Source organism: Echiichthys vipera, assembly GCF_963691815.1.
Source record: "Echiichthys vipera genome assembly, chromosome: 17".
Classification (NCBI taxonomy): domain Eukaryota; kingdom Metazoa; phylum Chordata; class Actinopteri; order Perciformes; family Trachinidae; genus Echiichthys; species Echiichthys vipera.
Genome location: NC_139842.1, coordinates 28,051,394 through 28,065,812, shown reverse-complemented (window position 1 = coordinate 28,065,812; position 14,419 = coordinate 28,051,394). Strand labels below are relative to the sequence as shown.

The following is a 14,419-nucleotide window of genomic DNA, read 5'->3' as shown; positions in this document are numbered from 1 at the left end:
GCGCATTCCCAAACACTCTCCTTAAATATTCCATCGTATTGTTGAACAATTGTCGCAAATATGCATCACTGGTATGAATAACGTTAGTTTTGACTTAAAATCAATTTTTATTTTATAATAATTTTTTCACTCGGCCCCAACAATAACCGTTTTCAACGCGTCAAAATGTGGAGAAGTATTATTTTTCACATGCCCGGTCAGAAAACTGTGTGAGGCATTTTGCTTGCCTGAATATTTACTTGTTTACTTGTTCCAGGAAATCATCAATTTCTCCATCCTCCATCGTGCAGGGTCTGTTTAGACATGACTGTTAAAGGGCAGGTTTTCTTCGGCGCTGTGTGCTCAAGAGTGCTGAATTGATACTGTATATAATCACTATTATTATTATTATTAAAGATAGTATGACTTGTTGCTACTCATGGAGGAATTGTTGGTTTTCTGTAAGATAACTTTTCTCTGTGAGATAACTTTTGTTATGATTTGACACTATAAATAAAATTGAATTGAATTGAATGTATGTCATAAAGAAGTAATAGAGTCTGGTATTTCCCTACTCTATATATCAAGTGACTTGAGATGATGATTTGGCACTGTAAATAAAATTGAATTGAACTGAATTGACGCTATTGTTCTTGCCAATATTATTTCTCTTCCTACTAAGAAATCTATGTTCCCATGCATGAATGTGCCAAAATTTGCAAATAAGTCAAAACCTGTCCCGAATTTCTAGTGATGTCCAAATTAAGTTTCCTGAATCATTTTCATGGTCCTGTCCTTGGACCCAGGGGCGGATTGGGGCAAAAAAGTGGCCCGAGAATTTAGTACCTGACGGGGGGCGGATGATGGCGGCGGATCCTGGAGGTGAATGATGGAAGTGGATGATTGAGGTGGATGATGGAGGTGGATGATGGAGGTGGATGCTGGAGGCGGATGCTGGAAGCTGATGATGGAGGTGGATGATGGAGGTGGATGCTGGAGGTGGATGCTGGAGGTGGATGATGGGATGATAAATAAAATTGAATTGAATTAATTGCAGATCTCTCTACTTACAGTACTGGATGGAGGAAACTATCTGGTCAGTAACCCATTACATTAATAACCAGGGATGCTGGCTAGCTTATCCCTTTGTCAATTAACAGGTTATACCAAAACATAGAAACACATTCGGTTATGTTAAAACTACACACACACTTCAAATTAATTAGTATTCATCATAGTATACTCTTCCCAATACAATCAAACAGAAACTCCATACTCCAGCTGTTCTCTGAATTGACTTTAAGAAATTTGGACCTTTTAAGTATCCTGAAAGCCCCAAGACAAAAGGAGTCCATTTTAAAATTATGAGTGAGTAGTTATGATTTATCCATTTAACGAGCTGCTAAGAAAGAGGTTCAAGGTTATCTGAAGTATTCTTGTTCTCTGTTTGGTCAAAGGGCTTAACTGAAGCCTGATACTTATCATAGACGTCATCATGATGTAGAGAGGTGACCTGCATCAATACAGCATGTGTATTCTAACCCAGGGTGGACGGTGGGGTTTCAAACAGGCATTCTATTTATCTTATCTGATGTAGAAAAATACCCTCATGGCCTGCCTGACCTAAGGCGTCTTGGCGTCCTCTGCTGGCTGATTTAATTTAATTTATTTCACATGGTTTTTTTTATCTGTCTGGTCTGGAAGAATTTTTTTTTTAAAATTATACTATTCTCCCTCTTCTCTTGTGACTTAAAGGGCCAAACACTGTTAGTTCAGGGAGGAGACCACGGAAGGTCAGTTTAGCTGTTAGTTGCAAGCTGGAGAGCTCAGAAGGTGTTTTTTTCTATGGGAGTAGCCTTCAGATTGGTCACTATGTTATTGTCTCATTTTATGTTGTTTTGTTCTGTTTTATGTGTGTTTGGGCCTTTTTTTCGGTTTTGTTTTGTTTGTTCTGTTATACCTTCCTCCCCACTCTCTTCCTCCACTACTACAGAATGGCTAAAGACTCTTGGTCATCTTCAACGTTTTTCTGCCTTACATACTTTTTCATATATTCAACTTTTTTCCATATTTTTTTATAATGGAGATCAGCTAAAAACTATCTAAAACACGCCTCTATTTGAAATTCATCTAGTTTCAAATACTTCCACGTACAGACTTCATTCCAACTTAAGACGGTTCGCAAGACTTTGTCCCATACATAAAGTTTTTAAATGATCACTGTTTAAATTTGATGCTGTTTTCAGACTTTTTTTGAGTTTTCAATGGGTGTGTATTGGACGGAATGTTCAGAAAGAAAATCTCTCTTTAATTGCTATGATGTCAACATTTTTTACTCTTCCTACATCCTTTCAACCTGGGTGAAAAGAGCACTGACCATTGCTGTGGCAACATCTCACTGCTGACATGACATCATCACTGCAGTCTGACACTCCCTATTCCCTATCATTCACTGATGGGGTCTGTGTTTCTGTCTGTCTGTCTATCTCACTGTCTGTCTGTCTGCTGGACTGCCTGTCTGTCTTACTCTCTATGTCTGTCTATCTCACTGTCTGTCTGTCTGCCTGCCTGCCTGTCTTACTCTCTGTCTGTCTATCTGCCTGTCTGTCTGTCTTACTCTCTCTGTCTGTCTGTCTGTCTGTCTGACTAACTGCCAGTCCGTCTGTCTTACTGTTTGTCTTACTCTCCCTGTCTTTCTGTCTGTCTATCTCACTTTGCCAAATCAATTACATAAAATAATAAAACCTCACAAAACCATTCAATCTTAAAATATTAAGCTCGTAATGGACATTTCAGCTAATCTTGAGCTTTTATATTATTTTTAAATATTACGTTTTTTTCACATTTGGTTTCTTTCTTACTTTACAATAATAAACTATTTTTATTATAAAATTAATAAACAAGTTTATGTTATATTTATGTATATAAGTAATAAATATATATGTAGAGTTCTATTATTTTGCCAATGATAAACTTTTTTCATAAACTTATGTTAACACAGCTTTCAACTGTTTTTACGTACATATTTATCTAGTGATTTGTACTCAATTCAATCCTAAAAATATTCCACACATTTCCTACATTAGTGGTATTATTCATCTTTTAAATCCCATTCATACTAATTAGACCCTTTTCAACATTTCCACCATATTCATTCTCCATCAACTGCTTCTACATACACACCAGCAATGCAGTTTAGTGTCAACTTTTCAACAACACTTCAAATATTCAAAGGTTTATTTTAATATATTACAGGTATTATTCATTCTCTAAATGCTTAGCATACCAATTAAACCTGTTCTCACTCAACTGTTCCTACTTCACCTTTTCCTGAAACACTCAAGCCTGCAAAACTGTGTAGCTTTTTTAATATTCTTGTCCAATATAAGCTTTTGTAAAATTTGGCACATATTCAGCTTTTTTAACATTATTTTCAAATATTCAAGCCTGCAAAATGGTTTAGTGGCAGCAAACTTATTCCACAAATTTCAAAATTCTTTTCAAATATTCATCTTTTTTATACTTTTGCATATATTCAGCTTTTGAAATATTATTTTCAAATGTTCAGCTTTTTAATACTTTTGCACATATTCAGCTTTTTAAACTTTTGCACATATTCAGCTTTGTTAATATTCTTCTCAAATATTCAGCCTTTTCATACTTTTGCACATATTCACCTTATTGAATATTATTTTCAAATATTAAGATTTTTTATACTTTTGCAAACATTAAGCTTTTTTCAGTGTAGCTTCAGCATTAAAGCATTTCCACGCATTTTCCGCAGGAATTGCATTTTCTAGTTCTGCTTATTCTCCTTCTTCCGCCTAAAACTTTGATTCGATTCAAGTCCGAAAGCATTGCCAACACATGCGCAAAACATACACCAAAACCTGTGGAATGATCTGAAATGGTGTGCTATTATTTTTGTCAAAAATTTGCCAAGCCTTTTTCTCAAAAATCGCAAAAAACAGCGCCAAATTTCCACATACACAACAATGGGAAATCGTTGTGGACCAAGCTCAGAAACACCCCTCTTTGGGGCAACACCAATTTACCATACTTTAACACAGAAAACCGATTAAAAGTTTAAACTGGTTAGGAGATTTGCAACTTCTTTGGGATGGATGGGCATTTTGATATCAACCACGGTTTTCACATATGGTTTTTTGTGTATGTGGTGGAATGTTCAGTACTACAGTGCCTGACATTACAGATAGAGTGTGGAGGAGCTGTAAAATCTCATCTCATCTTATCTCAGCTTCAACCGCTTATCCGGGGTCCGGTCTCGGGGGCAGCAGCTTTAGCAGGGGACCCCAAACTTTCCTTTCCCGGGCCACATTAACCAGCTCTAACTTAGGGATCCTGAGGCGTTCCCAGGCCAATGTGGAGATATACCCTCTCAACCTGGTCCTTGGTCTTCCCTGAGGCCTCCTCCCAGCTGTAAAATATTCTGAAAAAAAATCTCAACAACCTGCTATATTCTCCCACAACTTTCACTCGTCTTACATCAATTTAAGTCAAAACATGGGAAAAGGTGTGCTGTTCGCAGATATGTTACTATGGGATTAAACAGGAGTACACATCGGACCCTATGAGCCTCCAAGGAACAGGAGTGCCAATCAGCTGTGCATTGTGCTGCAATACAAACTGACACAAGAAATGGTCTGGCTTACAGCAGAAACCTTTAACCTGCTCTGGTTCTCAAATATTTGACCACAGAATTTGACTGAACTCGAACAGTTCTGCAAGAAAGGATGGGGAAATATTTCCCAATCTAGGTGCACAAAGCTGGTAGAGATGTATCCAAACAAACTGATGGCTGTAATAAAAGCTGGACATGCCTGGAACACCTCCCTAGGGAGGCGCCCCGGGGGCATCCTTACTAGGTGCCTGAACCACCTCAACTGGCTCCTTTCAATGCACAGGAGGAGCGGCTCTACTCCGAGTTCCTCGCGGATGGCTGAACTTCTCACCCTATCTCTAAGGGAGACTCCAGCCACCCTCCTGAGAAAACCCATTTCTGCCGTTCTTTCGGTCTTTCATGACCATAGGTGAGGGTAGGAACGAAGATTGACCGGTAGATCGAGAGCTTTGCCTTCCGGCTCAGCTCTCTTTTTCACAACGGTGCGGTAGAGCTCTTGCAACACCACTCCCGCTGCTCCGATTCTCCTGCCAAACTCACGCTCCATCGTCCCCTCACTCGTGAACATGATGGCCATGGCTGAGAGCCATAGCCTCAGATTTAGAGGTGCTGATCCTCATCCCGGCCATTTCATACTCGGCTGCGAACCGATCCAGTGAGTGCTGAAGGTCACTGACCGACGATGCCATCAGGACAACATCATCTGCAAAAAGCAGAGACGAGATCCTCAGCCCACCGAACTGCAACCCCTCCCCACCACGACTACGCCTCGATATCCTGTCCATGAAAATCACGAACAGGATTGGTGACAAAGCGCAACCCTGGCAGAGTCCAAACTCTACCGGGAACGAATCCGACTTACTGCCGAGGATCCGGACACAGCTCTCGCTTTGGGTGTAGAGAGATTGGATGGCCCACAGAAGTGATCCCCTCACCCCAATACCCCTGCAGCACCTCCCACAGTATTTCCCGAGGGACCCGGTCATTTGCCTTCTCCAGATCCACAAACCATATTATTTTCACTATTATTTTTTTTCTATTTGCTTTTATCTTTTGTCTGACCTGAAATGAAGATGAAACTCAATATGTATAGGTCATGTTTTGGAGTTTAAGTTAAGTTAGCAACAGAAGTATTTTAGGCGTTAGATGTTGGTATCTTTGAGATGAGTTAGTGTGAGGAGTGAATTGTGTTCAATATAGGTTCATGTTGAGGGACAGGCAGTCATGTCCAGCAGCTGCTAGTGCCCAATCAACCATGAAAAGTGCCATCATATGGCGGCAATGCTCATTTGGGTAGAGAAAAATGCGTCCCCCACTGGAGTGTGAAGAGGGCGAAGAGACTGTGCACGGACCAGATAGCAGAAAAGACAGTATCTGGGTTGGCACCATTCACAACTCAAGGTTAGGCATTCCTTTTCAATCGTGTTTGCTGATGTCTTTGCTTGGTTTAAAATATTGCCTAACATTATGTGGTATAATGAATGGAATTAATTAACTTCATTTGTGTAGCACCTTTCATAACAGAGAGAAGAAGAGAGAGGAGAAATAAATTGCTAAAAGCAGCTAATAAAAAAAGAGAAGATATATGTCAGTAAATCAAGGTAATGATAAAATTATACCTGCAGCTGAAATCAAAAGACAAACACAGGGTACAAGCATCCCTGTCCTGGAAGACTTATGTGTCATGTGCTTTGATAAAGGATGTAACGAAACAATGAACTCACGATTTGATTTGATTTGATTTGATTTGATTCACAATACTCAGTTCACAATATGATTTTCCACCTTTTTAAAAAGAAAAAACACAAAATAAGATTGAAGACATAATATTGAAAGTGAAAAAGATCCCTTTATTATAATTAAAAAAATGTAATTTATCTTTAGGGCTGCCACTTACAACTATATATTGAAAAAAAGAGGAGCTAACACACTGAACAAGGTCTACTCCAACCATATGTCCCTGCTTTAAATCCTGCATATGCCCTACTCAGGAAAACTGCTCCTACCATAACAAAGACAATCACAACTTGGCCTGATGGTGCCTTTCAGCAGCTGCAGACTGCTACGACAGGACCACCTGGGATGAGTACAACAAGACCTGGAGGTATTCATAGACAGTGTACTATGTTAAAAACTGCATGGACAATGTCACAGTGGACAAACGCATCTGGGTCTACTGGCTGCTGGACCTGGAGGTCCAGTGGCTGTTCAAAGAGAGAAACACCCATTTTTAGGTCTGACAATAGGGCTGTATACAGCACGGCCCAAGCTTACCTGAAGAGAAGCATACGAGAGCCAAGTCAGACTACAGGAGGAGAGAGGACCACCTGGACAGTAACAACAGCAGGCAGGAGTGGCAGTAATCCACTTTATCACCAACTACAACACCAACCTTGGAGCTGCTGAATGGTGACGCCTCGTTTGCAGAGGAGCTGAACCTCTTCTTTGCTCGCTTTGAAGTGGAGCCACCAGAGGCAGCCACATCACACCATATGCTTCACAGCAGCCTTACCCTCAAAATAGAGGAGAGGGAGGTGAGGCGCATGCTGCGGGCCATCAATTCTGAGGAATGCAGCTGGACCTGACAGCGTCTCTAGATGCATGCTTAAGGACAGCACAGACCAGCTGGAGTCTTTGGGAGAATTATCAACCTGTCTCTGGCCCAGTCCACTGTCCCTCCCTGTCTGAAGCATAGTCCCCTTGCCCAAAAAGACCCACATTTCCTGCCCTGAAGCTTAGAACTCCACCAGTTTGCGTATAGAGCGGACAGATCCACAGAGGACGCTGCTCCCTAGCGTCTACAGTTATCAAGTGCAGCCCAGAATTACACCACGCGACGTAACAACCACAGAATGAAATGGGGTCAGTCAAACGAACTGAGAAACAACTGCAGGTTGAGAGAGGTGGACTTCAGCACGGCATGACTGCACGTGTAAGAGCACAGAAGGTGGTCCTTACGTCAATTTATATGCAACTATTTTTCATTTTTTTTAAAAGCAGTTGAACAAAACACACAAAAACTCTGAGGTCTACAGAACCCCTTTTTAAAAACGCAGTGACACATTGCTATGACGTCATTAAATGTGTGGGTCTTATTATGGCAAGATGACGTATAAGCAAGAAGCAATCATGCCGTTGCTTGGATCAGGAGGAATTTTGCTTAAGCGCAGCAGGGATCCGTCGGGCCAAATGTGAGTGCGCCCTTATATGGTGACAGCAACATCCCCCAACTCTGCAGACTGTGGATAGGAGCCCCCCCCCCCCGCCCCCCCATGCCCAGGTTGATAATTTTTTTTTAACATCCACGGTAGAGGCCACCTCAGCCCAAACTCTGTTAGTACGCATGCGCAAAAAGTGCATGGTGCCTGTTACTGCTCCAGTCTTGAGGGTTCGCTTTTTTAAAACTTTCTTAACTGCTATTCTCCTTTCTCCTTTCTTCACCCTAGAAACAGCGTGTCCCACCCGGACGCAGAGAACAGCTGATCGCGCTAATGCCGACGGGCATAGCGGCCAGGCCAACTAAGATTCCACCCGAACTCTGGAGAAAAACACACCGGGGACACAGAGGTGGGAAGCAACGTCTGGGAAATAGGGGAGGGTCGAGACGGGACGGGCTTATGGAGAGTAGAAGATTTAAGCCTTGTCTCCCCTCTGTTGTTATGGGAAATGTACGGTCTCTATATAACAAAATGAATGAACGGCGCTAGCCCGGAGCCACCCGGAGTATCGTGAGTACAGTCTGATGTGTTTCATGGAGACATGGCTGCACAGGGACATCACGGACCAGAACGTCTCCGTGGATGGCTCCCACACCATTCGGGCTGACCGGGATTGCACCAAGAACGGTAAGCGGAAAGCGGGGGTAGAGGGGCTTGCCGTTCTAGTAAACAGCAGATGGTGTAATCCTGCAATCCTGCTGGCTGTTGGACTCTGTCCATACCATCTGCCTACAGAGATCCCGCATGTCATCACTGTTGTTCTGTACATCCCTCTCTCCTCAAACCCGAAATCTTCCTGCAGCATCATATACACCACCATCTCCAGACTCAACACCCCAGTGCCCTCATCATCATCATCATCATCATCATGTCCGACCTTCCAACAGTACGTGAGCTGTCCTTCCAGAGAGTAGAGCACTCTGGACCTGATGTATGCTAAGATTAGGATGCATACATCACCGGGTGCTTAAAGCCTGTGAAAGCCTGCAGCTCAACGTGACTAAAACAAAGGAGCTCGTAGTGGATCTCAGGAGGGTAAAAACCCCGTGACCCCTGTCTCTATCCAGGGGGTCCCTGTGGACACTGTAGAGGAGTATAAGTACCTGGGGGTGTACTTCAATAATAAGTTGAACTGGACTAGAAACGCAGAGGATGTCTACAAAAAGGGCCAAAGTCAACTCTTATTCCTGAGGAGGCTGAGGTCCTTTAACATCTGCCGGACGATGCTGAGGATGATTTATGAGTCTGTTGTGGCCAGTGCAATTATTTTTCGCTGTCACATGCTGGGGTAGTGGGCTGAAGGTCGCAGACACCAACAGACTAAACAAACTGATCAGGAGGGCTGGTGATGTCGTGGGGGAGAATGCTGGACACCCTGACGACCGTGGCAGAGAGGAGAATGCTGTCCACGCTCCGGTCTATCCTTGACAATGTCTGCCACCCTCTCTACGACACACTGGCCCAGCAGAGGGGCACCTTTAGCAGAATACTCCTCGCACCCAGATGCATCACAGGAAATCTTTTCTGCCTGTGGTAATTAAATTATACACACCTCCTCTCTGTAATTCAGACTCCACCACAGACAATCTGTTATTTTGCACATTAGTGTGGTATTTTTGATCTTGTATATATTTCACTACTGTAAATATTAATTTCTGTAAATTTAAATTTGAGTTTTTCTAATATATGTTGTCTGTATAATATTTGTTTTGTTTGTATGTCTGGAGTTTTGTAACAAAAATAATTCCCCCCTGGGATTATTAAAGTAATTATGATTCTGATTCTAATTGGTTATGCTAGTAACAGCTAATAGTAATAATGGTAATAGTGTACTTTACCTCTTTGATGATATCTCCAATGTGCAGCAGTCCTTGCTGGTCTATCATCCCTCCATGGAGGATGCGGGCTATAATCAGCTCACCACCCTCCACCTTGAATGTCACACCCTGTAACAATAATAATGTACATTTAGTCTATATATGTCTGTCATCAATGATAATAATAGCAGCACCTGCAGTAGTGAGTAGACCCATGTATGACCTACTGTGTACCGTTTTACTAAAAACACAACATTTAGGGATGAGGAACTGGAGGTCAGAATTTTGTTATGTTAGTTATTGTAATATTTTCACTGAATCTTTGAATTACTGATGAAATGCGTTCATCATTCAAGTTTTGGAATGAGTTCAGCTGTGTTTATGCTTTAATGTTACCTACCAGGTGCTCGCCCGCCACTTTGCGTATGCCCACCATGCGGATTGCGTCAGGTGGCAGGTGAACATTGTGTGTATGGCTGTCCTGCTCAAGATCCACAAAATCACACGGGCTGGTGGGTGGGCTATCACATACCTGGGACGCCACTGAATCATGAGTTTCCAGTAGAGACTGACAAGCCAAAAAGGAAAAGGAAGAAGGACAAGACGGTAGAGAAGTAGATCAAGAACAGCCTTTATTCAGATTATGTCGGCATGTAAAGAAAATTAAAATAAAAAGTTTCCTGCTTCTGCCCACTCCCGTTGACTTTTACTCCCCTTCCCTCCCGATCATGGGATCAATGGTGAAAGTCACTCCCAAATCGGATAATTGTCAGCCTCAGCCCCAATATTCTCATTTGTCCAGGTCATCGTTATCCCCAAAGCAATTTCAGTCAAAAGCAACTGGACTTGGTTATTTGTCTAGGAATAAGTTTCACCTCTCATCCAAGAGGCTTTATCAGTTCATGTACAAATTTGACCAGGCTGGGACTGGTCCAACTAAATGGTGAGGAGATCCAGGTATTTAACCTCTCACAAGGCAGATGATGTCACTGGAACCCTTTGTGCTCCAAGTGCCTACGACCGTTGTTAGAGTGACAGTCGTTGGTTGGAAGTAGGTTTCAACTTCTTTAGTGCTCTATTGAGTCTTAACGACAGTCGTTGGGGTCACAGGAGGCCATTTGTGAACGGTTGTTCTTTGAGGTTAGATTGTTGAATCTCCTGGCAAGGGATGAAAGGGCTGCATTGTAAATTGGAGATAAGTGGTGTCTCAGACCTCCTCCTCTGTTTAGCGATGGTTTCTCTACTTATGCATAGATGGCTTCTTTTACTCCTCTTTCAAACAATCTGTCCTCTTTGTCCAGGATGTGGACATTGTTGTCATCAAAGGAGTGGGATTTCTCCTTGAAATGTAAGTGGACAGCGGAGTCCAGGCCTGAGGAGTTAGCTCTCCTGTGTTGGGCCATGCGTTAATGCAGTTGTTTTTTTTCCAATGTAGAGGTCTTTGCATTCCTCGTTGCATTGGACAGCATAAACCAGATTGTTTTTGTTTGTACTAGTCTACACAGGGATGCAGTGTTTGTTGAAGATCCTCCTGAGTTTCTCTGATACCCCAGCCACATACGGAATGACTATGTTGTTTCTCTTGTTCTCTTCTTTTCTGGAAGCAGCTGCCGTTTTCACAAAGGTCCAGCTTGGGTAGCCACAAGTTTCGAGGGCGCCTCTCGGGTGCTTGCGTTCTTCCCCTTGGGCCTGTGAGCTGGTGGGTACATTAGCAGCTCTATGTTGCAGTGTTCTGATAACTCCAAGCTTGTGTTCCAGGGTGGTGGGAGTCAAACAGTAGATACTGATCTGTGTGAGTGGGTTTTCTGTATACCCCAATGTGGAGGCTCCTGTCATTCTCCATATGGACGTCACAGTCTATGAAAGGTTTGAAATGGTTTGAATGAGGAGTAAAAGAAGCCCTCTATGCAAAAGTAGAGAAACCATCGCTAAACAGAGGAGGTCTGAGACACCAGTTATCTCCAATTTACAATGCTGCCTTTTCATCCCTTCCCAGTAGATTCAAACAGACCTCAAAGAACAACTGCTCACAAATGTGACTCCAGCGAAAACTACGGTCATTGGCACTTGGAGCACAAAGGGTTCCAGTGACATCATCTGCCTTGTGAGAGGTTAAATACCTGGATCTCCACACCAGTTAGTTGGACCAGTCCCAGCCCGGTCAGATGCGTACATGAACTGATGAAGCCTCTTGGATGAGAGGTGAAATGTCTTCCTAGACAAATAACCAAGGCCAGTTGCTTTTGACTGAAATTTCTTTGGGGATAACTCTTTTTGTTTGTTTTTTTTGTCTAGAGAATAGAAGAGTCAGATCATTCTTCCAGATATTTCCTGTGCGCAAAGGTTTCCAAAAACTCCCAACAAAATGTTTCGGTCTAAATGTTTCACTGTGTTCTAGACCTGGAAGTGAGGCTGAGTGAGAATGCGGGTGAGCTCAGCTGCAGTGTTGGACTGTTGAGTGAAGGGGTCCAGGTCACTGAGAATCTCCTGCAGAAGCTCCACATTGTTCTCCCTCACAGGCGATGGACGCGGCTCCCTCAGGCACTCCTCTTGCTCCTAACACACAAAGACATACATATACATTACTAGATGCTGCTTTGCAGGTGTATTCCTTCACCAACCAGTCAAGTTGCAGTTTACATCCAAACTGTCCAGACTTACATAATATACCCAGTGAAGAACACGAAAGGATTTAAAAAAAAAAAGGTCTTAAGTGCAGTTTTTGGCAAAATATGGATGCTTCACACATATCTTCAATGGGCAGCACAGAAGATGGAAAAAATCAGCACAGAGTAGCGTCACCAGTTCAATATCTGGCTTAAAGTGAAATATGGTCACAATGTCCCTTTCTACTCCTCCATTATAGCAGAGGTGTTTTTGCAGAACATTATTATCACATTGAATTGAATTGAACATTGACCATTGGGATGTAAAAGGTCATCACTTCATGATTTCCTTTGAGGAATTTGTGTGAAATGCAGTCATAATTCTTAGTTTGAGGAAGTTGTGGGTCAGCCAATATAAGTTGAATAAGACTGGCAAATCATTGTATTCTGTTTGTATTTATGTCTTAAACCCAATGTCCCAACCTTATCAGAATTAGGGTTGTAAAATGTTTTTTCTACTGGGTGGACTGAAATCTGTACTGTTTCTAAGTAAAATTACAATGTCTTATGTAATCAAAAGCCTTTAACATACAGTCTCATCTCATCTCATCTTCATCCCCTTATCTGGGGTCGGATCGCGGGGGCAGCAGCTTTAGCAGGGGACCCCAAACTTCCCTTTCCCGAGCCACATTAACCAGCTCTAACTCGGGGATCCCAAGGCGTTCCCAGGCCAGCGTGGCGATATAATCTCTCCACCTAGCCCTAGGTCTTCCCCGAGGCCTCCTCCCAGCTGGACGTGCCTGGAACACCTCCCTATGGAGGTGCCCAGGGGGATTCCTTGCTAGATGCCCGAACCACCTCAACTGGCTCCTTTCAACGCAAAGGAGCAGCTGCTCTACTCCGAGTTCCTCACGGATGGCTGAACTTCTCACCCTATCTCTAAGGGTGACTCCAGCCACCCTCCTGAGAAAACCCATTTTGGCCACTTGTACCCGCGACCTCGTTCTTTCGGTCATGACCCAGCTTTCATGACCATAGGTGAGGGTAGGGACGAAGATTGACCAGTAGATCGAGAGCTTTGCCTTCCGGCTTAGCTCTCTTTTCGTCACAACGGTGCGGTAGAGCGACTGCAACACCGCCCCCGCTGCTCCGATTCTCCGGCCAAACTCAAGCTCCATCGCCCCCTCAATCATGAACATGATCCCAAGGTACTTGAACTCCTTTACTTGGGGTAAGGACTCATTACCTACCTGAAGTAAGCAATCCACCGGTTTCCTGCTGAGAGCCATGGCCTCAGATTTAGAGGTGCTGATCCTCATCCCAGCCGTTTCACACTCGGCTGCGAACTGATCCAGTGAGTGCTGAAGGTCACTGACCGACGATGCCATCAGGACCACATCATCTGCAAAAAGCAGAGACGAGATCCTCAGCCCACTGAACTGCAACCCCTCCCCACCACGACTACGCCTCGATATCCTGTCCATGAAAATCACGAACAGGATTGGTGACAAAGCGCACTCCTGGCGGAGGCCAACCCCCACCGGGAACGAATCCGACTTACTGCCAAGGATTCGGACACAGCTCTCGCTTTGGGTGTACAGAAATTTCATGGCCCACAGAAGTGACCCCCTCACCCTATACTCCCGCAGCACCTCCCACAGTATCTCCCAAGGGACCCGGTCATATGCCTTCTCCAGATCCACAAAACACATGTAGACTGGATGGGCATACTCCCAGGCCCCCTCCAGGATCCTTGCGAGAATGAAGAGCTGGTCCGTTGTTCCACGTCCAGGACGGAATCCACATTGTTCCTTTTCAATCTGAGGTTCGACTATAGGACGAACCCTCCTTTCCAGCACCTTGGAGTAGACTTTACCAGGAAGGCTGAGTAGTGTGATACCCCTGTAATTGGCAAACACCCTCTGGTTTCCCTTTTTAGAGAGAAGAGAACAGATGAACCACCTGCCCAGTCTGCCACTCCCTTGGCACTGTCCCAGACTTCCACGCAATGTTGAAGAGACATGACAACCAAGACAGCCCCTCCAAACCCAAAGCTTTCAGCATTTCTGGACGAATCTCATCAATCCCTGGGGCTTTGCCACTGTTGAGTTGTTTGACTACCTCAATGACTTCCGCCAGGGATATTGACAATGATTC

The 14,419-nt window shown here is 43.6% G+C and overlaps 1 protein-coding gene across 2 annotated transcripts in view; it reads right to left on the bottom strand.

The window, feature by feature from the left end:
• Positions 1-14,419, bottom strand: part of mpp2a (MAGUK p55 scaffold protein 2a) — a 59,220-nt gene that overhangs the window by 22,156 nt on the left and 22,645 nt on the right. For both annotated transcript variants that reach the window (XM_083930805.1, XM_083930806.1), the window contains 4 exons: positions 12,057-12,212; positions 10,057-10,224; positions 9,678-9,785; positions 826-972 (listed from right to left, as the gene is read on the bottom strand). In XM_083930805.1, the coding sequence (XP_083786931.1) occupies positions 826-972; positions 9,678-9,785; positions 10,057-10,224; positions 12,057-12,212 (579 nt within the window). The remainder of the gene's footprint in view (positions 1-825; positions 973-9,677; positions 9,786-10,056; positions 10,225-12,056; positions 12,213-14,419) is intronic.